The 26,416-nt window shown below is 39.8% G+C and overlaps 2 protein-coding genes across 2 annotated transcripts; one reads left to right on the forward strand and one right to left on the reverse strand.

The window, feature by feature from the left end:
* Positions 1-200: 200 nt before the first annotated feature.
* On the reverse strand, positions 201-17,866 carry ptpdc1a (protein tyrosine phosphatase domain containing 1a). The gene is made up of 10 exons (XM_049584152.1): positions 17,644-17,866; positions 11,624-11,719; positions 8,872-9,043; positions 8,427-8,507; positions 8,132-8,250; positions 5,287-5,424; positions 4,095-5,197; positions 2,131-2,316; positions 1,562-1,672; positions 201-1,372 (listed from the first exon to the last, which is right to left on the reverse strand). Exons 2-10 carry the CDS (start codon positions 11,709-11,711, stop codon positions 1,259-1,261), a joined length of 2,112 nt encoding a protein of 703 aa, XP_049440109.1. The 5' UTR covers positions 11,712-11,719; positions 17,644-17,866; the 3' UTR covers positions 201-1,258.
* A 4,018-nt stretch (positions 17,867-21,884) lies between these two features.
* On the forward strand, positions 21,885-25,929 carry barx1 (BARX homeobox 1). The gene is made up of 4 exons (XM_049579456.1): positions 21,885-22,430; positions 23,806-24,109; positions 24,850-24,934; positions 25,394-25,929. The coding sequence occupies exons 1-4, from the start codon at positions 22,229-22,231 to the stop codon at positions 25,559-25,561; spliced, it is 759 nt and encodes a 252-aa protein (XP_049435413.1). The 5' UTR covers positions 21,885-22,228; the 3' UTR covers positions 25,562-25,929.
* The last annotated feature ends 487 nt before the right edge of the window (positions 25,930-26,416 follow it).

Consider the following 26,416-nt stretch of genomic DNA (forward strand, 5'->3'; position numbering starts at 1 on the left):
ATAATAGTTAATAATAATATTTTTTTATTTATTATGTTCACACAGTCAATACCTGTTTGAAATGAAATGGGTTTGGATGTTTGACTACTGTGTCAACACCAGGGGGCACACTTTCCTTTCTGCCTGAGTTGTACGTTCAGCTGCAGGTGGTAAGTGATAGACCTCCATAAAGACTCACACACACTCTTCACATAGCTTGCAGTAAGTTGTGTTTAATTTTGTAAGAAGTAGGCCGTTGTAACAATGAAAAAATAGTGCTTATTGAAAATTCGCCACAGTACGACGTCTCACGTCCTTCATATCATTATTATGATCATCAGTGCTCCACATTCATGAGTGTCAGCAGATCTACATTACACTGTACCCATATATGAGGTGAGAGGTGGCCACTGACTCGTCTCAACGACTACACACACACACACACGCGCACACACACACAGGCAAGGCGAGGTTACACACAGCAGCATGACAGAGTCCAAGCAGAGGCCATTTGAGTTGAGGCAGACAGCATTTTGCTAGATGCAACAGTGGAGGCAGATTGATGTTCGACAAATGCATGTACAACAGAACAGTGCAGTGAGAGGTTTTTGGTACACACAGTATTAAGATAAAAATTGATTGAAAAAGCAAATGCACTGTGGCCTGTCGAATTTGCATTGCCGTAACAGTGGCCACAGTTTGCTTTTGACTCTAGGAAAACACTTGACATTCTACATAAACAAAGCAACCTCACAACTTGTCATCAGGCTATAGTCATTAAACTAACTGCTGCATTTCAAAGATCGGAATAAATAAGACACATCGTAGCATCTGCACAGTGTAAAAACATATTTTGGTTTAAATAAGAAATAACAGCTTTGAAAGCTGAGTTACACATTTAAATAACATTACATCAACATCATGAGAACGTTTCTCAGTCATTTTCCTGCTAGCTAACAGTTCTGTAATAAAAGCAACATCTAGTCCCTCGGAAATATTACAATACAACGGATGACAAACAAATGCGTTCAAAGTGAGCACAGTGGCACATTAACAGAGAGAATGGCAGTGCTTAGAGTCTATTAAGAGCTTTAAAGGAAAAAATTAAATGCTAAACCACTTTACATGGTCTTCAAATATCTAGAAAGACTACAGATTGGCAGATCTCAGCAGTATCTGATGCAAAGAACTGGCTTTAAATACAGTAATGCCCAAAAAATGCGAGTGGAACCCCATTTGTAAGTCTTCCTCTTGTCAGGCTGGTCCTGTTGAGGCTGCATCAGGAGTCTTCATTCTCCTCCACAGCTTTGTCACACAGCTCATGGAGAATGGGAGTCAGGATTGCTTTCAGTGTCTTGTATAAAGACTCGTTCTTCTCCGCGGCAGGGTCAATCTGAAGAAAAAAAGAAAAATTGAGCATAGTGTTGCTTCAGGCAGGACACAATGTCAAGGTGAGCTCACATCCCAGCTATATCAGTTGATCTCAAACAGCCAATCAACTGATGGAGCATCTGATTGACATAATTCCTGCACATAAAACACGTTATAATACACTAAGTATAAATTGTTTGTTAATACTCACCTTCGTAAACACTTTTATTAACTGGTTGAGAAAACTAGTCTCCACTTCTTCAGGTGTTGGCAGGAGATGAGCAGCACAGTCAAGGATACACAGCAAAGTGAGTCTGTGGTCCTGGCAGCAGGAAGGAGAAGGATGTACCATGCTATCAGATTACATGGCAACATTTTCACACTTCTTATAAAAGCAATGACAGTGTCACATCATATGATTAAAAGACAGTCCAATGACAAGTCAAGTGATGGCCTTGGATTCAAACTGCTTTAAATATAGGAGTCATAACTAGTAGTGACGTCGCTGTCAACCATTTTCTAATTCGCAATGACAATAAAGTGATACATTTTTTTGTACTTTGCATGTCAATAAGGTGCCACAGTGCATTAAAAAGCATCAATATGGGCTTGTTCATCAAAAAAGTGCCACCCACAATTAAAACAGCATTTAAATATACAAATCACCAGGATTATAATTAGTTTTACAGTGTTACTGGACTCTTTGTTACACAGTGTCAGTGTCTGTTATTACTGTTTGCTTCAGAGATGGATGGTGTGGCAGATACGTAACCCAGCTACCTTTTCCAGTGAGTCGAGGGCATTCTGTGGGTTTACATTCTTCTCACTGAGTGCTTTTACATCCTCACTGCTGATGACTGGATCCTTGAGCTGCTCCAGCCACGACCACATCAGACTGGACAGGACCACAGGATCTCTCTCCATACACAGCCTCTCCCACGCTCCCTCTCTGGAGTTCAGCTCCGTCTGCACATCACAACAAACAGCACTCTGACGATACACTGATTGAAATGAAGCTTCACTAGGCAAGAAATGCAGCTTTACATCAGGGAGAACAACGGACTGAAAATGTCCTCAAGTTATGGATCTGTCTGTTCATTAATGAACAATGAGCACAGTCTATAAGGGGATGTGATACATGGTAGCTCTGAATTTATGCTGCACTACATGAACTTACATAACACACACTGAACTGTGGAAAAGATATTTTTTACTCAGAACATTAGCTGAAGAGCTGAGCCATGCCACATGGCTCAGTGAAAAGAGGGAGTGCCTCTTTTGCAGCTCTAGATTAAGTGACCTCCTGTGACTGGCAGATGTGATCACCAGTTTTACTTTAGCCTTTTTCAGACATGGGATATGTAACACTGCTGCCTGTCATGAAATAAAATAGCTTTTGGAACTCAGATACTGTTGACTTACCTAAATGCTCCTTACAGCTTTATTCAGACATGACCAGACACTTAAAGACAGCTTGCATGATATAAGGAACCTGGTGTGCAACAGTAAGTGATGTCATTGTAGGAAAACATCTCTGAGTTAATTATGATGTCATTAAAGTATTATTTTTTGCTCTAACTTATCATTATGAAGTACATGTCGGTTGCACAATGTGATAGCTTAAGAATAATGACACCATCGGTGTTTAGATTGGTTCTCTACCATTCCCTGCAACTCAGTCTGCCACTGGATATGATCTCTTGGGAAAAGGAAGGCTCGATTTACAGCACAAAGGAAGTGCATGAACCACTGTGCAACCAAAATAGGAATAGGATAGGGCTTATGTCTAAGAGAGCTTATGCTCTCTTTAAAGCTGCTGGGCTACCGCTGCCTCAGTCAGTCAGTTCGTGTTACTGTGTGACTTTGCTGAATCTGAACTAATCCTTTAAAACACCAAAGTCAAAAAATAACAAACAAACTGATCTAGGTAGTTGAAGACCAACAGCACCCATGTTCAGCAAGCTTAAATTACTGTCCGAAGTTTTTAAATTCCACAGAAAAGGCTGTCTGTTTGAGAAGTACTGAGTATACAGTTTGAACAATGAGACTTTGATTATAGTGCACATGTTGTATGAGAGTTGTAAACAGATGTTTTTATATAGTTTTGCTGTTGTTTAACACGGATGCCTATGACTTCATCAATAATTTCATCAAATTCAGTTTTTGGACTCTTCATTCACTAGAGGCATGAGTGACAAACAGTTTTCTTCATGAATTTAACATAACACAGGGTGAGTAATTGATATACAAATGATTATTTGAGGGGTAAAGTATTTCTTTAAAGGAATGCAACAGGTACCCCATGAAATCTGACATGGTAGCACACCAGCAGACATGACAAACAGAAGCTGGTAGTCTCATCAATATATCTATATGAAGAAATGATTTATTGGCAATAAAGGAATAGCTTAAAATTTTAGGACAAATGCTTATTCGCTTTCTTTCTGAGAATTACATGAGGGGATAGATACACTATTATGTCTGTCTGTTATGTATATGAAACAAGAAACAGCAGCCAGTTTGCTTAGCTTAGGGGGAAACTGCTCGCCCGGCCGTGTCCAACAGTAAAATAATTCACCTGCCAGCACTTCCAAAGTTCACTGTTAAACACATTATATCATGTGTGTCTAATTCATATAAAAATAGGAGTGTCTATACAACATGTTATGGTTTTACAGGAGTATTTTTGTATCACTGCATGTTACTACATGGAATATTTGAGAGTATTTGATGGGGTACGCTACCTGCCACATTGAGACCTTCAAGGTAGAATCCTTGTCTGTCAGATCCATGGCCAGAGCTCTGGCCACCAGCAGGCGCCTGCTCTCTGGGGAGAGCTCAGACTGGAGGGTAATGAAGGGAATCTCTCTGGGTGCATCACCTGCTGACACATCCACACCGAGCTGCTCCTCACTGGTTACCAGTTTGCTCTTGTTTGATAAGGCCGGCAGGGAGGTGTTACAGTGAGATCTTCTTCTCTGCTCTGACAGATCTAAAGACAAACTCTGATGCCCCCTGTATAGTTGCTTTTTTGATGAGGGGGATCCCCTGTTTTGCTTTGCGTCTGTATTGGGGTCCTGAATCCTGTGGATAATGTCCTGAGGAGAGAGGTCATAAAATCTGGGAGGGACTGAGACTGTAAGGCTGTTGTGAGACAAAGAATGTTTGATCAGGTAGTTTATTGGTTTGTTGCTCTTCAGGTCTCCTAAATGCTGTGATCCAAGTTTGTCAAGGACCGAGTCACTGTAACTGAGGCTCCTGTTGTTGGACAGGGAGGACGGCAGAGGGCTTTCTACATTCTGCTGCCTCCATAGAGGGTCCAGCTCATTATCACTGACAAGAGGTTGATCATGAAGAGGTCTGGACTGCAGAGCAGTTGGACTGAGAGGATTAGATGAACAAGGTGGAATAGGAATCCCCTTCCCCCTCATCTCCTTTCCGAGCTGCTGAAGGGCCTGCTGGGACACGGTCTTCTCCACCTCAGCTGTGAGGTCAGGGATCTCCAACCACTCCTCCTCGATCATCACCTGTCTATTGGCGGCAATGTTGACGAGGAGCCTGCACACCAGCTGGACGATCTTTGGCACGTTCTTCATCTGTCGAGCCTCGTAGCCGTGCAGCAGGTGGCGCTGCCGAGTAAGATACTGGGACAAGGTGACAGCACTTGCTTTGGGTTCTGCACAGGAGAAGACGCTTCGGAGAGGAACTAGGAACTGGGCGAACTCCCTGACGCACAGCAGCTGGCCTCGGGTCTGGATGGAGTTGGGTCTCTTGGCTCGCACAAACAGGATGGCTTGGTCAGCGCTCATCCGGGACGTGAAAACCAAGTAACAAGCCAACAACACACCTACATGATGAAAAATAAAAGAAAATACAAACCTATTATTTTATAAGCGATTCGGATTTAAGCAATGCCAAATTGCCAGTGTTACAAACCTGTTCTTCCAAGACCGGCATGGCAGTGGACCGCCATTTTCCCCTCCTGGACAGCAAATGACATGACTTTCACCATGTCAAGGATTGTAGTCAGGGATGCCACGCCATAATCCTTCCACCCAAAGTTGTAGTAATAAACTGAAATACACAAAGCCAGAAAATTCAGAGCTCATAGTATCTACTTAAGTCTTTTTTTAGACATTATAAAACGGAACACTGTTGAGTTAATCTATCTATTAAAAGATTAAGTGGGTTTGACATTAAAAGAGTACCCCTCCAGTGTAGCGCTGCTTTCCTATACCATGGTCAGGCTCATGATGATCAGTAAAAAGAATCAAAATTGATGCAACAGAAGCAGAGATACTGTCTTTTTTCTTTTATAATGTTCCTCTGTTTTTTACTTTTAAAACTTGTAGTCTTCAGCCCCAACTGATGCCAATTCAAGTGACATAATCAGACTTCACACAGCTCCCTCTGGACACACTAATGGCTTTCTTTTACTTGTTTCACATATGCTGTAGAGCTCTCCAACACCTGGAAACAGACTTTAATGGATAAGTGCATACCTTTAAGTCTGTGTAATGTAAGGACTGTGCTGGCATTAACCCATCCCAACTCCTGCCTCTCATTAATGAGGATAAATTTTATATAATCTCTATATAATATATATGGCATCTGACAGTTTTTGGGCAGTGCTGAACATCAGGAGAAGGAGTATGCTGGAGTTTGTGTCAAAAATGTCTATAGTGCACTGAAAAACCGTAAGCTGACCTTGGCCTGTAATAAATGTTTTTATACTAAACACATTTACAATGGAAATGGAGGTTTTTAATCTGGCTTGGGCCAGAAATTACTGTTATGGTTTGGGCTCGGAGAGGCTTGGACAGAAACTACGTGGGTCCATGTTGGGTCAGGCCTGATTTTTCTGGGGCCAAATCATAGCTCTAACTCAGTGCTTATTCAGACATGAAACTGTCATATTAAATTGCCATTATATTTACATAAAGAGCATCATGTCTGAAAGGGGCTACAGAGCTGGATTTCTTTTTTTTTTTTTTGATGAAATGTCTACACTGAGGGACTGCATGATAAAGATGTACAGCAAAATAACAAGCCATTGTTTACGTACTGCAGTCTTTACCGAGTGTCAAATGACAGAAAGCACCACTGAAAATGCAGCTGATGCTTTGATGAGGTTACTTGGGTAAAGATCTCAGGAGAGCTTGTTAGGAAGGAGAATCAAGACTGTCACCCTCCAAAGACATAACATATGTGGAATCCCTTGTTAATGACTTGGTTACTAGGGGTCACATCCATTCTTGATGAGGGGCAAAACATAAACATTGATGGTCTGGGGAAAATGTTAAATCTACCTTCATCCCTCACCAAATACCTGCTTACTGCTGCACATTCTGATGTACAATTATAAAATACAAATGAAATGTCTTCCATAGAGACTCATTTTCTATCACTATACTCTAGTCAGTGACCTCTCTGTCTTGTACAAAATAATGTGGAAAGAGCTCCAGTGACTGGCTGGTTCGTCAGGTACCTCATGCCATGAGGGATCATGGAAAGACCGCTTTAAGAATTACTGCAGCAGACTCGTGTAATCTGTTGCAACATGACCTAACACTGAACATCATTATGTCCCTTAGATGCTTTGGGCTTATACTTAATAACCACTATCAGCTTGTTACTGTTTAACTGATTTTGTTTGTGTGATTGTATTTCCATTTTAACTGGTTTACTTATTGATTGATTGAATGTTTTACCTTTTTTTTTTTTTTAAAGATTATTGTCCAGGCTTTTGCCTTTTTTATTATAGGACAACTTGAGAATGACAGGATTGGGGGGGGGCAGAAAGAAGGGAGAAGACACACAGACCGCTGCAAGGACTCAGCCTATCTGAGGCGCACACTCTACCAGGTGAGCTACAGGTCACCCCTGTTTTAACTTATTTTAATTGCTTTTCTTATTGATTGTTTGTTTGTTTGATGTCTTTGTTCATGCTCGGCAAATGTGAAAATGAAGGTCTACATCAAATGATTCCCCAAGTCATAAATACAGGTTTGAATGAATGAAGCAATGAAAACTGGTTGCCAGGAAACATCGCTAGTAACGTCCACTCAGACAGCAATCAATAATGTAAACACCCTCAGGCCACTACACTTCACAGCTGACAGAAATATGATCAAAACGCACTTTAGCCACATGTTGGAAAGTTGTAAATGCATCTGTTGCTCCAAAATGCAAAGATAAGCTCTACTCCTCCCACAGTGTGACTACGTCAGTAAGCTGTCCCCTGTAACAGTGGAAGCTGGATCATACAGCACAACAAGCTTCTCACTGATTCAACCACTTGACGCTGTGTTTGGGTGAGGGAACGGTGAAGATGCTAAAATCTTGCTTGTAGTTCATTAATGTAAAGCATCCATGTGTCTGTGTTAGTTTATGGATAGTTGTTAGCTAGCTAGCGCTTTTTGCTACATTTTAATTGTTGTAATTAAGCTGCAAAAGTGCAGAACTTCTTTTCCTCGAGTTTTGACAGTTACCACTTACATAAACAACAGTTACATGTAGCAGGATGTAGGTCTAAATATTACTCTTAGATGTTCAGGCTTCTTGTGAAATACAATGTATTGTGAGCATGTCCCTATAACTGTATCAGATCATTCCCATCACATTCATCTTCAGAACACATTCCTTCATTTAGTTCATGTTTATTACAGTCAAAATCACCTGATCTGTATTTCTGAACTACAACTTGATATGTTTATTGGTTTGTGTCCTGTGTTAAGGGATTCTTCAGTATGTGTTGCTGAGAGTGGATATAGAGACTCACCGCCTGCCTCCATGAAGGTTTCAGGTCGATACGTGAAACCGCTCTCCTGCTCCAGTGGGTTGCCACAGCTGGCGTGTTCTCCAGGCCGCTGCAAGTTAATAATGGTCTTCAAACCACACCTGAGCACAGCAACAGGTCTGTGTCAGCGTACAGATCACCACAAATCAACACAACATGACATCACAGCACTGCACGTGAGCACTGACAACAACCAACCTCCATTTCACTGTTAATCTAAATGTTAATAAAGAATCAAATAAACCAAATGAGGGATGAAACAGGGAGACTACTGTACCTTTGAAACTGTTCAATTATATTATATTTCTCTATGATTTCAGTGGAAGGCCTTGCCATAGCTAGCAAGTTGTCAGTAATCCTGTAAGTGGAGAATATGACAAGTTAGGGGGAGGTGTGGTATATACAGCAAAATCATAAAAAATTAAATTGAATTAGGACTGTTTAGCAAGTTAAACACAGCTTTAAAGACCCTAAGAAAAAGAGATATTAAATGACCCTGCAAACACACTGATGCAGTTAAACTAAAGCTCTCCCTTGTTCAATGATTCCATTTTACCACCAGATCATACTGCAAAACAAGACAAGAACAAATGTATTGGCTTTTTTATGTAATTATTGATGTGGACTTCAGTGACCCGCACAGATCGAGCACAGCACTGAGAGGTAAAGTACATTAACACTGAGGTCTGTGTGAAAGCTAGTGGTAAGACTGGCAAATGTACCAGGACGAATAGAGTCCTTTGACGGCTTGCTCCTCATCACTCCAGCGAGAGGGGTTCTCATATTTACAGGCTTTCCCTCCACAGGCCATGGAGCACTGCATGTGACCAGGGATGACATGCCTCAAGGTCTCCCCCATCTTGGTGTACTTTGCTGTGGGGACCCTAGTATTGGCTACAGAAAAAACAGGGAAAAAAAAGAAACATAAGAACAATTTGACAAGACTCATTAGTGCTGAGTGCATGCTTTCCTTGTCAAGTCATATTTCTCCAGTGCCGTTACATCTCCTGATCCTGTATTCGATGGGAGGCTGAGGCTGGTTCACGCTGACAGCCACCATGACTCGGTGGAAGGAGGAGGAGAGGCTCTCAAGGGCAGAGTTGCGTCTGCGCTGCAGGACCTTCAGCAGGACGTCCGAGGCTGAGTGCCTGCGGCTGTGCCTCCTCATGCTGCCCATCATCTCCCCGCTTACAGAGTGGCGTCCTCGGTGCCGCTGCATCTCAGAGTGCGGACTGTGCTGCTGCCTGCACTGCGAGAGTCTCTTTACTAACAAAAGCTCCACAGCTCAGTGCCTATGGTGAATCATCACATGACAATGACCCGTTGGCAAAGAGAGGCAAATACAACCCATCAGTTCATCAGCAGCATTTGAAGTGTCACCATGACAACCATCTCCAAAGTCGTCAGTGGGAGGTAGATGGGGGCGAATGTTGCGCGCACACACACATACACACACACACACACACACACCACATTGATCTGAGGCAGGCAGCTTGTAAATGAAAGAGGAAAATGCTGTACTTGCTTACTTAAAAGGCCACGCATCTGGTGGTGTACAGCCCTAGACACAGAGCATGTACGACTTAACTCTCAACAGCGAAGTGGTTTACATAACACTAATCGCACAGGGATCAGACATTTGATTGAATAACACCATATTAATATGACACATCCTTTTAAACATGCTAGCATTTTTCTAGAAATACATTTGTAGATTATTTTCAGAATGAGTTCACCTTTTTCTATTAGCAAATCACAAAGAGAAAATACCAACAATCTATGTAGCAACAAATTCTTATTGATTTTGTCTGATGGCATTCAGTTTTAAAACTGGAACCAGCTGGATATACTAGGTTGTTTCATGGGGCACATACATTTTAAAATATCACAGCCTTATTTAAAAAATACATATATTTTTGTATACTTCTTTTGTTTCATTAATAACAAAAGTGCTGTAACAATGTTCCAACTTGTATCACCTGGTTTAAGACAATACTATTTAACTATAATACTGACATTGTGCTTTAAGTCTGCTCGAGCATTCAGCAGCCAGTCCTCCATCAAACTGAAGCCAAAAGGTGAAATGATACTGCTGGCTCTCAGTGTGTGGGAGCAGCAGGCAGACTAACAAACAGCAAAGATGAGAGAGGGCTGCAGCAGAAACCTTTAGATGACTGGACACAAAATCTATTCCACTGAAAATCAGCCATTTGTTTCTTTTCTGTTTCTACCTCTCTTCTTGAATTTGGCTTATAGTCATATAATCAGGACCCGAGGAACACTATTTTTCCTCTGAAATTAAGACTGGAAAAATGTAAAAATTGTGGACAAAATTTGGACAAAAAGGGAAATATCACTTAGCTACAGCTGACAAATAGATTTATATTTATAGAATATCCCATTAAGTGTGGTGAAGAAGGAAAATGCTAAATCCAAGTGTCAGTTCTGTAACCAAGTCCCACAAAAACGGCTTTCTCTATGTGGCCTACAGTATTATTATAAAAACATACAACTAAGTCATTTATAATGTTCATTTATTTTAGGTTGTAACCAACTGTTTTCATCACTTACACTCATTACTTACATAACTTACTGTTACATAGTTGGTAGTTTAGGTTGTTAATTGATTTTCAATTATATAAAACAGTTTACTATGATCAAGTTTTCTTTTCCCTTTTTCTTTATTGAGTTAATATTTGGTAAATTTAAAAAAGCACAGATTTATTTTGCATAATGCTTTTCAAAACCAAGAAATTCGCTCCAGAGGAGACACATTGTCAAAAGTATAACTTCAGCTCAGAGTATATCATATAGGTATTAATTATTGAAGCCATATGTAAAAAAATTGCAGAGAATACACTTGCTTCATGAATCCCTATCAGGGTAGCCCATACTGACATGTTTATGTGTTTTTAAGAGACCTGACAATGCTTCACAACACCTGTGACATCCCTGATGACAGATGGCTTATTAACAAAACACTGATAAACAGCATTACTACTAAAAAGATACTGGTGTTTTCTAACACTGATGTAAATAGCGTGGATGGACCTGTAAGGATATCATAACATACTTTAGTATCAATCCTTGTCAGATAATTAATCTACTGTGCCCGTGATCAAGTCTGAAGTATACTACTGTATAACCATCTTACATTCCAATTTACAGTAAACCAGCTACATGAAAAACATCTTCTAATGATAAATAAATCACTTTTGTTCATCTGAAAGTTTTGTCCCGATGCTAGAGCTGACCTGCAAATTGTCACCCTGTGAGCCAACATTAAAAAAAAATCTTGTCTGATTTATAATTCATATCTTCTTCAGCACTTCAACATGATATAAAAAGACAATTTATCTACATGGAATCAAACCATTTCAAGTCTACAGTCATGTGCTTTTGTTTGCAAAATAAAAAAAATACAAAAATCAATCAGCTTTCTTGTGTTGTTTTTGTGTGGCAGAGCTCTCCTACCTGTCTCCATTTCTGTGCTGATCTCTCCACTGCGAGCTCCACTCATGGAGTAAGGCAGGTCACTCAGTATGCTGACACCAGCTGCCATGGCACGGGCTGAAATGTGTGAATAAACATTGTGTGTCAAAGGCTGATGAAAAAAATAAAAAATTGAAAAGAAAAACAGCTCGCAGAAGCTTTGGTTGTGCTGATAACGCAAACAGTGAAAAGGTGCGCACACAAATGAGATATGAGGAGCGTGAGGAGCTGCGTTGCCTGGCAAGACAACCCAGGGGAGAGAGGGAAATGTGCAAAGTGAGCCACCATGTCAGCAGCTCATGTGTCAGTCTGACCACTGCACCTCTGGGAGCAGGTGGGCAGGGCCTGGAGACAACAGTGGGAGCTAGGAGCACATCCGCGATCCAAAGTGCTGACTTACAAACCACACTGACTTCAGCAGCACCCACACAAAGCAGACAGATCTCCAATTCAATAGGTTTTGACTAACCATTTAGAATATATTAAACTGCATATAAGAGATTAGGCGAAATCACTCCTATTTCATTGGGCTGATGCCACACATATCAATTATTCAAATTAACACATCCACATGCTACTGTGCAACTACAGGGCAGTACTTCTTGACTTGCACATCTGATTTATGTAGCCTGATATCAGAGTTGTGTCACACACACCTCTCAGAGTGTCAGCTTAACTCCTGGGACCAAATGTTTCTCACGTTACACCCAAAGCTCTAATGGGCCTCATCACTTGTGCTAACTGGTGTTGCAGGAGTGAAACTCAGCACCTTTACAGCTCCTTACTGTGGTTCATTAACAATTGAGCAGGGTCGCTGCACCTCACATGCTAACTTTTTGATTCCTTGACCTTTTGTTTTTCCTTCCTCTTTGATAAAGTCAAGTAGGACGGCTTAATCAAAGAGTAAGGGGTGTATAAGAGGCAAAGTTTGGCTTGTTTAATATAAAATGCTTCTAATGCCTACCATACACCAGAGAACTTTGAAAAGCCTTTTGAGATTATTCCTTGGGCTGCTTCCGGTGAAAAATATAACTCCAAACTCCTTTCAAGGAATATGACATATTAACATTTCCTGACATGTCCACAAAAACACATAACTGTAGAAACACAGGATAAAAGGTCATATGTTGACTGTATTTTTGCCAATTCAGCATCAATACATTCCCTACAGATAAAAAATTTACATTTTGGATTTTGTCGCCTCAACTCGCACCAACCTCTGTTGGTTAGGAAGAGACCGTTAGAATGAAAGGTAAAAATTTAGATTTCTCACTAAAATAAGTGCCAGCAGGTGAATCAGATACACACCAGCTAAAACACCAACCCTTGTTCACTCCATAAGTCAACAGTTTTTCCTCATTCTCCAGAGCACAAGAGAACTGGGACTTGTTAACATTATTGCCTCTACCCTCTATGTTTACTGTCTACCTAGTTTACTGCTTCTTGTTTGGTGCTGGAGAGAGTGTAGCTATTGGTTGTTGACAATGATCACGTCATTGAACTTCACTATTTCCATGAGCCAAGACTGAAAACTTGGGATAACATAAAATATGCATATTTTTGTCAGAACAATCAGACAGGAAAAAGACTAATCTAAGACAGCTCGGACTGAGTTTTATGTCTACCTTACATCAAACAATTGAGATAACATGAGTGCACACCACTGGAAATTTGTCTGCCAAAATTAAATCGCTTGAAAAATTGTTTGGTGTAAGGCCGGCATTAAACTGACAGCATAGACACAACTTTTCAAAAAGCTGAATGGATTTTTTAATTTTCAAACCTTTTATTATCCTTCCTCATATTGTTTAGAGCAATGGTTCCCCAACTATTTCTGTCATGCCCGCCTTTGTAGGTCAAAAACATGTCATGCCTTGTGGCACACCAGAGGCCCTGCCACCCATAAAAAATGTCCTATGATGGTTGTCACATTCACCCCAAAGCCATCCATGTGTTACCATATTCTGCACTGTGCTTTGAATCTGATTTCATCCAACACAATAAATTTTACCATGTTTCAATCTGTAACCAGAAAATGAGTTCTGAGCAGGATCTGATGTTAAATGTTAATTATGTGACACATCACAGAAATGTGTATTTAGTTAGTTGCACACATCATTTTGTTTTTTAAACTTTAAACAATTCACTTAATGTAACACCAAATATTACATACACCAACTGATACAAGTACTTTTAAAACTTCATTTTAAATGGGCCTCTTTCACAGCAGACATGCTGACATGTCATAGTAGGAAAAACACAGGTGCTACTAATAACATTAATGACAGCTCTGCTCTACTCAAGTGTCCCAGTGAGCCATGACAGTGTGACAGAGAGCCAGCACACACAGAATAGCAGGACCGTGAAACCAAGGCAGATAATGGAAAGTCAGCCACCAGTAATTCTATTTTGTATACTCCTGTGCTACTGTGACATCTACAGTATGCCTTGAAATATTGTTTTGCTGAACAAAGAATATTTTGGAAAAACCTTAAGAGGGGTACCTGTTTTCACAATAATGAGTCTGAACATTTTATCAATTTATACTTTAAATGTTTACTTGGGAATATACAGAGAAAATTAGCAAACCAATGATTTAATTTTTCTTCAAAATCAACAAACTAATCTACTGTGTCTTAAATTTAACATACAAATAGGTATACTCACATTTACACTTATTCTGAAAATCAATCACCAAATCATTTAAAAGTGCTACTATATTTACTAACAAGGTAAGTCACATATTGTAGTATCAGCCACAAGTAAAAAAAATACTATGTTATATGTTGTCCTTGAGCTCTTATGTAGGCATTTAAGAATCAGTCAAACCACCTGAAAGTATTTTTGGTACGTAAAGTAGGAATAGGTTAGTTAATGCCAGGACAGTACTTTCTATTATTCAATCTAAAAAAAGACTTTGTATGTACAGTAGGTGACAAAATGTTATGGAAAAACATCTGTTATAACTTCAGAGGCAGGTCACATTTTTGTCACTGTGCCACTCCTTTTAAGTGTGAGGCTTCTGTAGTCTATGAATAATTGATGGTGTAAAGTTAGAGCCTGTCTTTTTCCATTGACAACTGTTTTTGGACTTCTTTTACACTGTAATCCACACGTCTTGTTACAAACTAATATGGCACTAAAATCTAGTATGATACTGGCTGAAGTGCTGCCAACATTGCAGCCGGAAAGAAGCCTATCCAATCCGTTGAGCAGTCCGTCCTGCTGGAGCCTGACACCACTTGGCATTGTTTATAGGAAGCTCTTGATAACAAGCTGGTGAGTGAGAAGGTGTTCTTCATGACAAATGTGACGTATGTGCATCAAATATTAACAATTATATGAAAGTGAGCTAATATAGCGACTACAAATAAATCTCTTCACTCAACCACTAATCAAGAACAACTTAACCAATAATACACTTAACACATTTGAGGTGGATCCATACGCTCATGTCCACTGGGATGCCAGTGTGTTGGTGGATATGAGGGAAATGGTGTGAAGGCTGAGAGATATCTTTCAGGGATGCTTCTTATGAGTGTGGGATGTGCAAGTTGTTTCCACTGAGTGTGCTAATAAAGAAATATGGCAGACGAGATGGTGCGCCTCAAACTATGAGTAACAGTGGCACAAGTGAAATCCCACTCCAAACCTGGACCATGGAGTGCCTTTGGTATTTATGTGTGGCTTAGCAGTTAGTCAGCTGTTCTCACTTGGCATCCCAGGTGTCAGCCTCTTACTAGAAAGCTAAAAAACATTTAAAGTTTAGTAGTATACTATACTAATCATTTCATATGCCCAAAGTCACTTCACATCACCAACTTTTACCACCACACAGGTAGCCAGGGAAAGGGTGTGATGAGGCCTGTGAGTGGGCCATACAATGTTCCTTTAAAAACCTGTTTATAGGCCCGTAAGGTGATCAAGCCGAGCAAAATGGGGCTATGAAATATAAAGAAATGTACTTAGAAGAAGCATTTGGTAGGGGTAAGTGGGAAAAAATCAATACAGTATAGTAGCATATTTTGTGTGGCAATGTTGTATAAATACATGGATGCCAAGTATCTTTTTGTAAATTATGTAAATGATATTGCAAATATAAATTAAATTTTTGGTAGCCTACTAGAACAATAAAATTAATTGCTTTTCAGTCCACTAGATACATTTTGCTGCAATAATAATGACCGAAGTGAGATAAACAGACTGAAAATTTTAAGATAAAAGAAATGTTGACAAAGTTTCTTCTTAATCTGCAGTTGAAAAAAAGGTAATAAATTGCAATATATGTTATTCCAATACTGAGAATATTGGTAAATATTAAAAACTTCAATAATATTGTATCATGACCTAAGTATTATGATAATATCACATTGGGGGCCTCTGGCGAATCCCATCCCTGGTATTTGGTTATATCTAGAAAATTCAATATGTGAAATACACGGCTTAATCTTCTGTTTACAGAACATTTGTGCAAAAAGTCTTAAGTAAAATTGTTTCATTTGTGGATTTTGCTCAGTAAATGAAGGCAATGCTGCACAGAAGATATTGGTTACAGGCCATTAACTGGTGTTCTCAATAGCAAATAAACCAAATCAAGTCAATAAACAAATCATTGCATCAATAGCTAGGCAAACTATAGGAATTGTTCATAACAGACATTTTGTGCTGTGTGTAAAACTCCCTATAAAACAGACAAGATTTTGCAGTAAATTGAGACTTTTATATCATCACAGACTGATTTGTAAGGGCACAACAGTATACAGTTCAGACTCCCAAATAAAACCACAGACAGTAAGTATGATACACGGTATAGGGAGTGGATTCAGACCCAGACATTATTCCTTGTTACACTGAATTAAAGTGCGCCAGGTCCAGGGCCTAGAATAATAGATTTGTCTCCCTTCTCAGGATGCATATAATAAGGCCATGTTACACAAACTGCCTCTGAAGGTCTAGTGTGTTGGATTTAGGGGCATCTATTCGCAGAAATGGAATATAATGTTCATATGCTCTCATTCGTTTTTAATCGCCTAAGGGCCACCTCAGACCCACCTGTCTTTTGTCTGCACCCTCATCACCCTCACCTTAAACCATCATTAAACTAGATTATTTACTAAGAATGGAAGAGTATAAAAAAGGACTGTTTGGACAAAAAGACTATTTGACCACTGAATACACAGGTACTGAACACTGCTAATTCACTGTTTAATGTAATTTGCTTGTCTCTTTTATGTGAGACTTGTTATGTTGGTGTCCTGGCCAGGACTCCCTTGTAAAAGAAATGCTGAATATCAGTGTGAATATTCCTGATAAAATATAGGTTAGCCTAATTAAAATAGCAGGCTGGCTTCCTGACGTGGCGCATCTGCACACTCACTGGAAAAGAGCCAGCATTAGTGTTATTAGTCAGACCTGAGTTTTTCAGAGTGTGTCAGTGACAAAGGTCTGTCACAGGAGCAAAGGTGTTTACAAATCTTGGACACAGGACTGACGTTAGACTACATATTCTCATTTAAGTAAAATAATGGTGAGGGAAAACACACTGGTGCGTACGCAAGGCTAACGTTATGTCTGTTATATAGAGCACGAATGGCCCTCCTCATAGTGACACCACCTATCACCTCCGCTTACTAAGTTACAGGTGTGAAGTGAAGCAGAGGTCTTGTTGATAAGCAGCATACAACTCACCGTTTAGCCACCTGTCTGTCTGAACGTTAACGTTACTGGCTGCACTAACATTACCGTTAGCTCTGTTATTAACACCCGATTATATGTTTATTAGCTTCGCATAAAGCTCACGGACATTGCTTAAGTGTCAAGTTTTAAAGACACAACACTTATAAAGACTGACATTAAGTCGACTTGTTGGGTGTTGTGTAACGCTGACCCCTGCAGCAGTGTCTGGTGCTGATGCTGCAAGCTGAACACTTAACGCTAGCTAATTAGCTTACCGTACTGTATTAACCGCCGCTAGCATGCTAGCTCCAGAAGGCCCGACTTACCGTTTTCCTGTCGTCTGAGTCCGAGGCTGTCTTCACACTATCTGGCACAATAGGTTCATCTCTCTGAAGTCGTTGTCGTCTTATCGCTGGCACGTAGTAAACCGGGGTTTTCTTTGAGCCACATCATTTGGTCCGCTAAGTGCAGCTAGCTAACTAGCTAACTTAGCAACCTGACATGTTGTCATGTAGAGCGGTGCAGTTACGTCATGTGACCACAGAGAGAGCTCCGTTAACACTGTGTAATTATCGTTTGGATGCATCGTTTTATTTGTTTATCGAAAAGTACTGAGTGTTTTTGTATGAATAATAATGTGGGTTTTTTTTTGCTTTTCTTACACAATAAAGTGAGTTATTTGGTGGTGAAATTCTATATTCACTATTCTGTTTCTGTCACACAGCTCTGAAACAGCTGTATGTCGACACTTACCCTGATTTTTTCCCGTTCTTCTGTAAAAGAATAATAATAATAATTGAGTTTTAAAATTAGATTAAATTATTATTATTATTATTATTTAAATCATAATTAAAACAATATTTGCGGACTGAGTCTCTGGCACTTGAGTTACAAAATGACCTTAGACTACATTTTGTGCTCAGTTGCTATTCATTTTATCTTTTACCATTGGTTCTTTGCTCTCATGCAGACTTGTCCAGTGGTCATCCTGAGAAATAAGGAAACAGATGTTTACTTGGCATTGAGGTTTTGTGTGTGTTTATGGGTAGGCTATGTTTGAAGGTAAATGCTTTTCAAATAACAATTCATTAATATCTAATATTTAACATAACCAGGGCCCAGTGTGTGGCTGCTAATATGACTGCTCCTTATAACAATGAAGATCCCTGCATAAAAGAGATGACGGCTCAGAGCACCATTTTTTAAAGTCCTCTGGTGCAGCCTAGTGGCAGTTTATTAAAATAATGTTGTTGAGATGTAAAGAATAGTTACTGTACATTAATATAAAACACACAATTGGAAAACTGCTTATATTTATTACTTCTTTTTTGGTACAAAACATAGGCTGGGATTTATTAACATAAATGTTGAAATGTGCAAGTCTTTTAATTCACAGTGTGGATCAGAAGGATCTATTATTCACAGAATTCCTCTTAGATTTTGGTCATAAAAATTAAGCATTCAAATGAGACCCAGCTGAGAGCTGAAGTTATACACTGACTTTGTCACTGAAAGAAGCAAACTTTGGACCTTCAAAGGAAGCACCTCATGTCTGTAGGATGTTTCCACTCAGTGTTGACACCCTTCAAACTAATGAAGGAAAGGGAAGAAGAATGCTGCCTGGATTCTGTTGAAGACTGACATGCTGACATGTTAGAGATGCATTATGTTGGTGTGCTTTATACTTCACATTTGGAATCTCAATTAGATCAAACACAATCCCATAATATTCTGATGTAGTCCCAGGTCTTATGGTACAAAAGGGTGACCTTTCTGAGAGTGCAGCGAACAAACAGCTAAGCAAGCCTATCATTCATTTTTAGTACAGAGAAACTGTGGGCCAATGTCCACATGCATACTGGGATTTTAGATTTAGTGGGCAGAATCACAAACCAGGAAGAATGTGCAAGATTAGGGTATATTGGCACCAATTTATCAATAGTCATGAGTTAAGGTGAAAACCATCACCAAGTTCATCTTCATAGGACCTGGTTTTGTTGCAAGTGTTAGTATAATGAAATAAAAGTAAGAAGATGAACAAGATACCTTAGGTAACTTCAAGATTCCCTCCAGACATGTTAACACACCGTTTTGAATAACACTTTGCATCTTGACCTTAGTAAATGATAGAATTACACACACGCCTTCTCCCTCATTAAAACAATCCAGAATATTTGACTGTGCAAATATTGTTTATTTCAAGCGTTTCAAACTGCTGGAGACCAGGTGCCAGTGAAAAGTCCGTTCTCTTTGTGCCCTGGAGGCTCATGGTTTCCACGTTACTTTTGTGGCCAATCCTGATTGGCTCCAAACTAGTTGTGATGTCACAGAGTCCTGCAAGTACGTCCAGGTGTTAAACTGAAATGTAAGGAGAGCACAGAGAAACGTTTGCTCTTCAGCAGATGAATATAAAGACATCAGACTCTGCATGTACATCATTCTGCAAAGTGATTCCCAAACTTCAAACACATTTCATACATAAGAAACAGGATAAATACATCACATTATACAAATATACAAAAACAAATACATACAACCAAATTTACAGGAAGAATAAGCTTCTGTTAAATGTGTTTATTGTACATTATGTCAAACATTTCAGGAATGTTACAAGATGTGAGAAATGCAGTTGGTGGTTTTTAAGTAGTGTGCAAACATGCATACTATAGTGTGCACAAGTATTTGAATGCAGTGTTGGAACAGTTTGTAAGTGGAAGATGATCATAGCAAGGGCTCTGGCCCAGAGAAAGGAGCTGTGGAGATGGCTCCCAAAGCACTGAAAGAGAACACCCCCTGGAAACTCTCCTTGCAATCTCAGGAGTGACCACCAGAGGAAGATATATTCAAACAAAGAAGATAAAAATACACTTGTGGCAACATGTTTTAACAACTTAGCAACTTAGCAAATCCATTATTGTAGATTACTAGTTCTTCCAGAGGACAAGATTTTCACACTTTAAGTTTGGATTTTTTTCAACTTTTCAGACTGTTTAGTGGAAAAAAAGAAGAAAGAAACATGTTTTAAGTTGCAATTAAAAAGACAGGTATTTTCTGGTGTATTAAAATACAAATCTGACTACGATTCCCATGAACCATTTCACTGATCATTTTCAAATATAAGAGCAGTGACAGCTCATTTGAACAGGGCAAGGGCAGCATTTATTTTAAACTTCAGATTAGTGTTTTTGTTTTCCTGACTTTGTGTTATCATTTGCATAATACATATTCTTTTGGTAGATTCAGATTGCCTTTGTTAAACATAGTTAGTGTAAAATATCCAATTTATATCATATAATGCTCTTTACCCATTGGATAACACATGGTGATAAAATTTTTAGAAATTTCTTTTCTCCAGACTTTCACCCCTGTCCCTAAAGGGGTCTACTGTTTAGTACTTTATCATTTAGGCAGCACTGTTCTACACTTAAACTGCAGTAGGCTTCTCAGTTGCACATATATTGCCTTCCTCCCTCACAACATGTTATTTTATGCTGCTTATATTGGATGCTATTTTTGAGATCTAAGTTATTTTTGTTCCAGATATATTCAGTGATGTGTTAGAAGTGGTATTTGAACCCAGCAGTTTATGGGTATTATAGCCCTGTTGTATTCTGTGTCATATTTTAATAAAAAGGTTCAACGCAACGAGATTTATAAAGTAAAAAATCTAATTAGACCACCAGCTTTGAAGCATCCAAAGGTTCTTTAAGGTTTTCAGCTCCGAGGTTGACTTTAGACGGCCAGAGCTTTTTCTCAAAGTAGCTCTGAGACATGCTAAAAATATGCTGTGGGAGATATTTCACAATTTTTTGAGCCAAATAACCGCAAAGGAAAGAATCCCAGAGGTGCTCTGGCGTGGGTTTTTTGACCTCTAGAATGAAATATTTTCCCTTGAGCTGCTTCAGTGGCTTCACTGGGCCTGACAGCTTGATACCATCAGCTGAGGTCTGATTAGTCTGTAATGACTTTGCATCATTTATACATCATTTAGGCAATAATCACGTCATATTACATCATCACAAGGGCTGGGTTATCAGACACAACGGCAGAAGAAAAAAGATATTGATAATTTTTTTGGCAGAAACATGTACACTTAACCTGAGAACTCCTGTGTGAAGCTAAAGGCATGTAATGAAACATTCAATGACCTAGTGGATACTGAATGTAGCATGCAATGCCCTGATATAGACAAATCTTCACATAATAATAATAATAATAATAATAATAATAATAATAATAATAATATGATAATGATAATAATAGTAATAAACGCTTTGATCACTGCCTGTTTTAATTTTAACTTTACCTTTTAACCTGAGCTTCATCATCATCTTCATCAAACCCATGCCCTATATCTCACAAAGTCACCTGCAGGGGATTTGAAATTTCCGTCCTTATTTTCTTCCCTTTTGCATATAAATCCATGCAGGACAAGTGCGGCTTTGCATGTAACTTTGGCTCAGTCAGTGAAGGCAACGTGCAGACAAACCCGGAGAAGAGGTGGAGCTATGACGAGACTCATAAAACCCAAAGCTTATTCCTCAACTCACTGCCAAGGTGACGCGCTCAGCAGCTGACGAATAGATCCGACCTCCGCGGCGCGCACACACAGCGAGTGTGGGCATGAACACGGGCCGGGCTCGGGAATTTTTGGTCAAAGGTTTGCTCTCGGTTCCACATTTCTTCTCTACTAACAATCAACTCTGAGCAGAAGTTACGCGTAAAACTCTCACAGGACGCACAGACAGAGAGGCAGAGAAGTCGGCTACCTGAACTTGACCTGAGGATAACTTTGATCCACAGTGTTGCTCTCCGGACTACACCTCAGAGGGAATATGACAGCTGGCCACTGAAGGAGTGATAATCGGTGTACGCGCTTGGTGTCTCTTGAGGTGACCGCACGGCCACATTATGCAGCATCCTTTGGACATGGGGGCGCATTACTATCCTCCGGAAGTTCACCCTGACCACAGAACCCATCGCTACAGGAGTTTCATGATAGAGGAGATCCTGACTGATCATCCGGAGCACAAAGCGTCGGCTCCGGCCGGGGAGCTCCTTAAATTCGGTGTACAGGCTCTCCTGTCCGCCCGGCCTTTCCATAACCAACTGGGTAAGAGACGCGGCTGTGAGAGGATGAATGAGTAACAGATCGAGACAATGAGCGTGGTTACATGCTGGGAAAACTGGAAGAACAGAAAATAATAACAGAATGAATTCTGAGGGGATTATTAATGATAAAATAGATTTAAAATTAGGATTAGGCCTATATTTAACTGAACAAATAAAGCGAGTGCGTATTTTATTCCTGATTTTTTTAAAAAGTGTTTTTCAAGGAAAATCATTTCCGAACAAATAACTTTTGACGCATGTAAGACTGTTTTTTAAGAATCCAGTAATAACTAGCGTTTTGCAATAATAAAGCAAAAATCAGATATAACCGAAATTATTGAGCAAATGTCGCAGTTACAGGAAATAACCGGGATAAATTCAATTGGAATGTTAAGCAGTGGAAATGTCTGATTTTATTTGTATTTAGAAAAATACATAACGGTTAAAAGCAAGCATAAATAGCCTTTGTGATAATAATATTAGTTTTAAGTTGCGTGCGTAAAATGTGGATAATAGCCGGGTGTCTTCCCAAGCGAAGAAAAAAACATGATGGGGAGATGTTGCAATATTTAGTCGTGTTCCTGGTTTTAAAAATAAAATAATAGAAACAATGATTTAAGATAATAACAATAATGAAAAAAAATGCAATACTTTATTTGGCCAAAATGTGTCCAGGCTATCAAAGTGCAACCTACTGTGCGTAATTTTCTTTTCTTTCTTTTTTTAATTGAAATGTCCGGAGTCACAGAGGTACAACACCCTCTGATTATAAATCTAATTTACATGTCAACACCTGAAATTATAATTTAACATCAATTACCGTTTGTGTGGAAAAGGCGTGGCGCTGTCCATCACATGCTTTTATTTGTTTAATGATGAAATCAGGTGCCTTATTTGAATTAAAGACACAATCATATATCCAAATCTGTTTTTAATAGAACCTGATGACAGCCTATATATAAATACATATAACAAGACAGTACACAGGTCTTATTTTAACGTCTCAGGCCAATCAAGTTTACAACAAGGCCCCGTATCACTACAGAGTTTCGCCTAACTTCATATTCATATTGATCATGAGTGCGTTATAATGCTCCTGATCCATCAGCTGTAGTTGTGAGATGAGTTGATTCTTGTGTGGAAGCAACACGGCCCTGAACTCTGACCTTAGAAGTCTGTAAAGTTCAGATGTTTCAGTAGGCGACTGTAGAGACAGTCACATATCATAACATTCAGTAAAATTATGCCCATTGATCCCTGGTGTGTCCTGTTCCAACGTAAACTAACCTAAACTATCTGTAAACCGTGACCTGAGTTCAGTTTCTGAAACCAACCCCTCTGTCTGTGTGTCTTTGTTCCTCCTCTGGTCTCTCCAGTCCTCAAAGCCGACCAGACCAGCCTCCTCAAGTTCCCCATGTCCCCGCTGTCCTGCTCGCTCGGCTCCCCGCTCGGCTCCCCGCTCGGCTCCCCTCTGCTGTCCGCCGCTTCGGGCCTGCAGCTCGGCGCTGCGTCTCACCACCTGCCGCTGGACCTGCACCTCCGCGGGAAGCTGGAGCACGGAGGCGACGGAGGCAGCAAGACCAAGAAGGGCCGCCGGAGCCGCACTGTGTTCACCGAGCTGCAGCTCATGGGGCTGGAGAAGCGCTTCGAGAAGCAGAAGTATCTGTCTACGCCTGATAGGTGGGTCCACAGTCTGTGTGCTGAGCAGGGCTGCAGACAGTTTTACTGAGGCCGACATTTGACTAGACAAAAACATGTAGCTATTTTTATTTGTATATTCATTATTACTTGGACTTTTTCCCCTTTAACAGTTTAAACTGCACTTTCTGTAGATGCTATTCCCCAACAGTGGTGTGTAAAATCTTTTTTTGCACTGCTAATAAAATAGCTATACTTTTATTTTGTTGGTTAAATGTAAATATATGAGGTCTAAAAATACTGGGAGAAACTTCCCCATGTTGCTAATTCTCACGATTTCACAAAAAATACACAGGACATGACCTCAGTATTTTCAGTGGTAGCTACATTATGTTTCAAAGCATAAGTGCATTTATCCCCCACCTGATAAAAATACAAAACCAGGAGAGAATTTTTATTTTGACAAAATTAAAAACATTTCCACCATAAAGTGATGCAGATAAGGCACAAATTGGTGCATAAAAAATCACCAGAATACAGGAAATTAAGTGTTTAATGCTCATAATTTTCTGGCACAGAGTGTCCCTCCCCTCAATTTTGAAACTAAACCTATGCCCCTTGAGGTAGCCATGAATATCTCATAGCATCCCTTTAAGTTACTACTAAAATGACAGTTTATTTTGCTTTGTTTTTAGAAAACCATTTGCCCATACAGAAAAAAATGTTTGCAAAAGCTTAACCTGATCGGGAATAACTGATTTTATCGTATTTGTTCCTCACAGAATAGACCTGGCGGAGTCGTTGGGCCTCAGTCAGCTGCAAGTGAAAACATGGTACCAGAACAGAAGGATGAAATGGAAGAAAATTGTAAGTTATTCTTCATTATGATTATGATTATGATGATAAAAACCAAGATGATGATGATGGTGGTGTGGTGGTGGTGGTTATTTTATGAAGTCAGGCCTACAACAACAGTGCAAACAACAAGAACAAAGAACAGGAAACAGTTTTGCTTTGTGTGATTTCAGCAGATGTTGATGGAAAGCGTAGCTCAGTAGAACGGGTTGACACTGACTCAGACTGAAATGTATACTCAACCCTGCATACACGAGGGCCACATTAGATGAGTTTAGAGTAAAGGCCTGTGTTATATCTTTGCATTTAGTTCATAATGGAGAATATGCAGCATAAATAAACGGAAAATATGCTATTTAACATTTGTGTTGGTGTGATGACTAGAGGTCACACAGGTCACCTCTTTTTTTATCTTAAGTTGCATTACAGTCTGTAGTTGAGCTGACTTTTCTGCCTATGTTTAACCTGCAGGTGTTGCAGGGAGGAGGCCTGGAGTCACCCACGAAACCAAAAGGCCGCCCAAAGAAGAACTCCATCCCCAGCAGCGAGCAGCTGTCTGAACAAGAACGATCCACCGCCGACACTGACCGCCAGTCCGAAGGCTCGAGCTCCCACTTAGAGAGCACTCAGGAGGAATGACCCGGCAGATATCTGACTCTATACACAGAGCCTCTGGGACGCTCAGGATGGTGCCAGACTGTAAAACGGAGCGGAGAGGATGTTCTGACGCTCCTCGAAGCCGGACCGTCTTTGTGCAGACTCCAAAGACTTGCAGGCCCCGCAGGAGCCTGAACTGTAGAAGCCGACATCCTCCAACAGCCATGTGTTTTTTTGTCGTAGCCCTACCATGCATTCCCTCATGATGAACTTGCTGCTGTTGAAGAGGGAGCTCAAACCTTTGCAGTAGGTCTAAACTTTATATTCTATGGATCCACTCTCACTCATCTGTTGTTGCATTCCCTTTGTGTAACTATGCTATGTTTAATTATTAAATATATTTTCACTAATACTGTTTTCTGTTTATTATAAGGGACACAGGCTCATGATAAACTATTAATCCAGTGTGTACGGCACAAGTGAATATGGTGATGGTGATGGTGGTGGTGACAGCTCATCAGTCTCACACACTTGTTTTCACATAGCTCAGGGCCTAATATGGTTACATATCCTCACAACAAGAAAAATGTTTCATTGATTGCTGACCACACATTAAAAAAAATAACAACGTGAGAGAGAGAAAGACTAAATGCAGCCAGGATTATTAAATGTTACCACTTGAACAGAGCTCTAGAAGTGGATACCAGTTTAATGTTGTCATAATAGGATCTAGCAGGAGACATGTGGATTCACACATTGTGCTGTTGTTCATGAAATTGTGAAAGATGCTGACTCGTCCCAGGGGCTAATGGAAAACAGAGCAAAGAAACTTGTTTTTTTCTAAAATATTTTTAAAAATCTTAATGTTCTGCTGCAGGTGAGAGAGACATATTTACA

This window comes from Epinephelus fuscoguttatus, linkage group LG1, assembly GCF_011397635.1.
Source record: "Epinephelus fuscoguttatus linkage group LG1, E.fuscoguttatus.final_Chr_v1".
Taxonomy (NCBI): Eukaryota; Metazoa; Chordata; class Actinopteri; order Perciformes; family Serranidae; genus Epinephelus; species Epinephelus fuscoguttatus.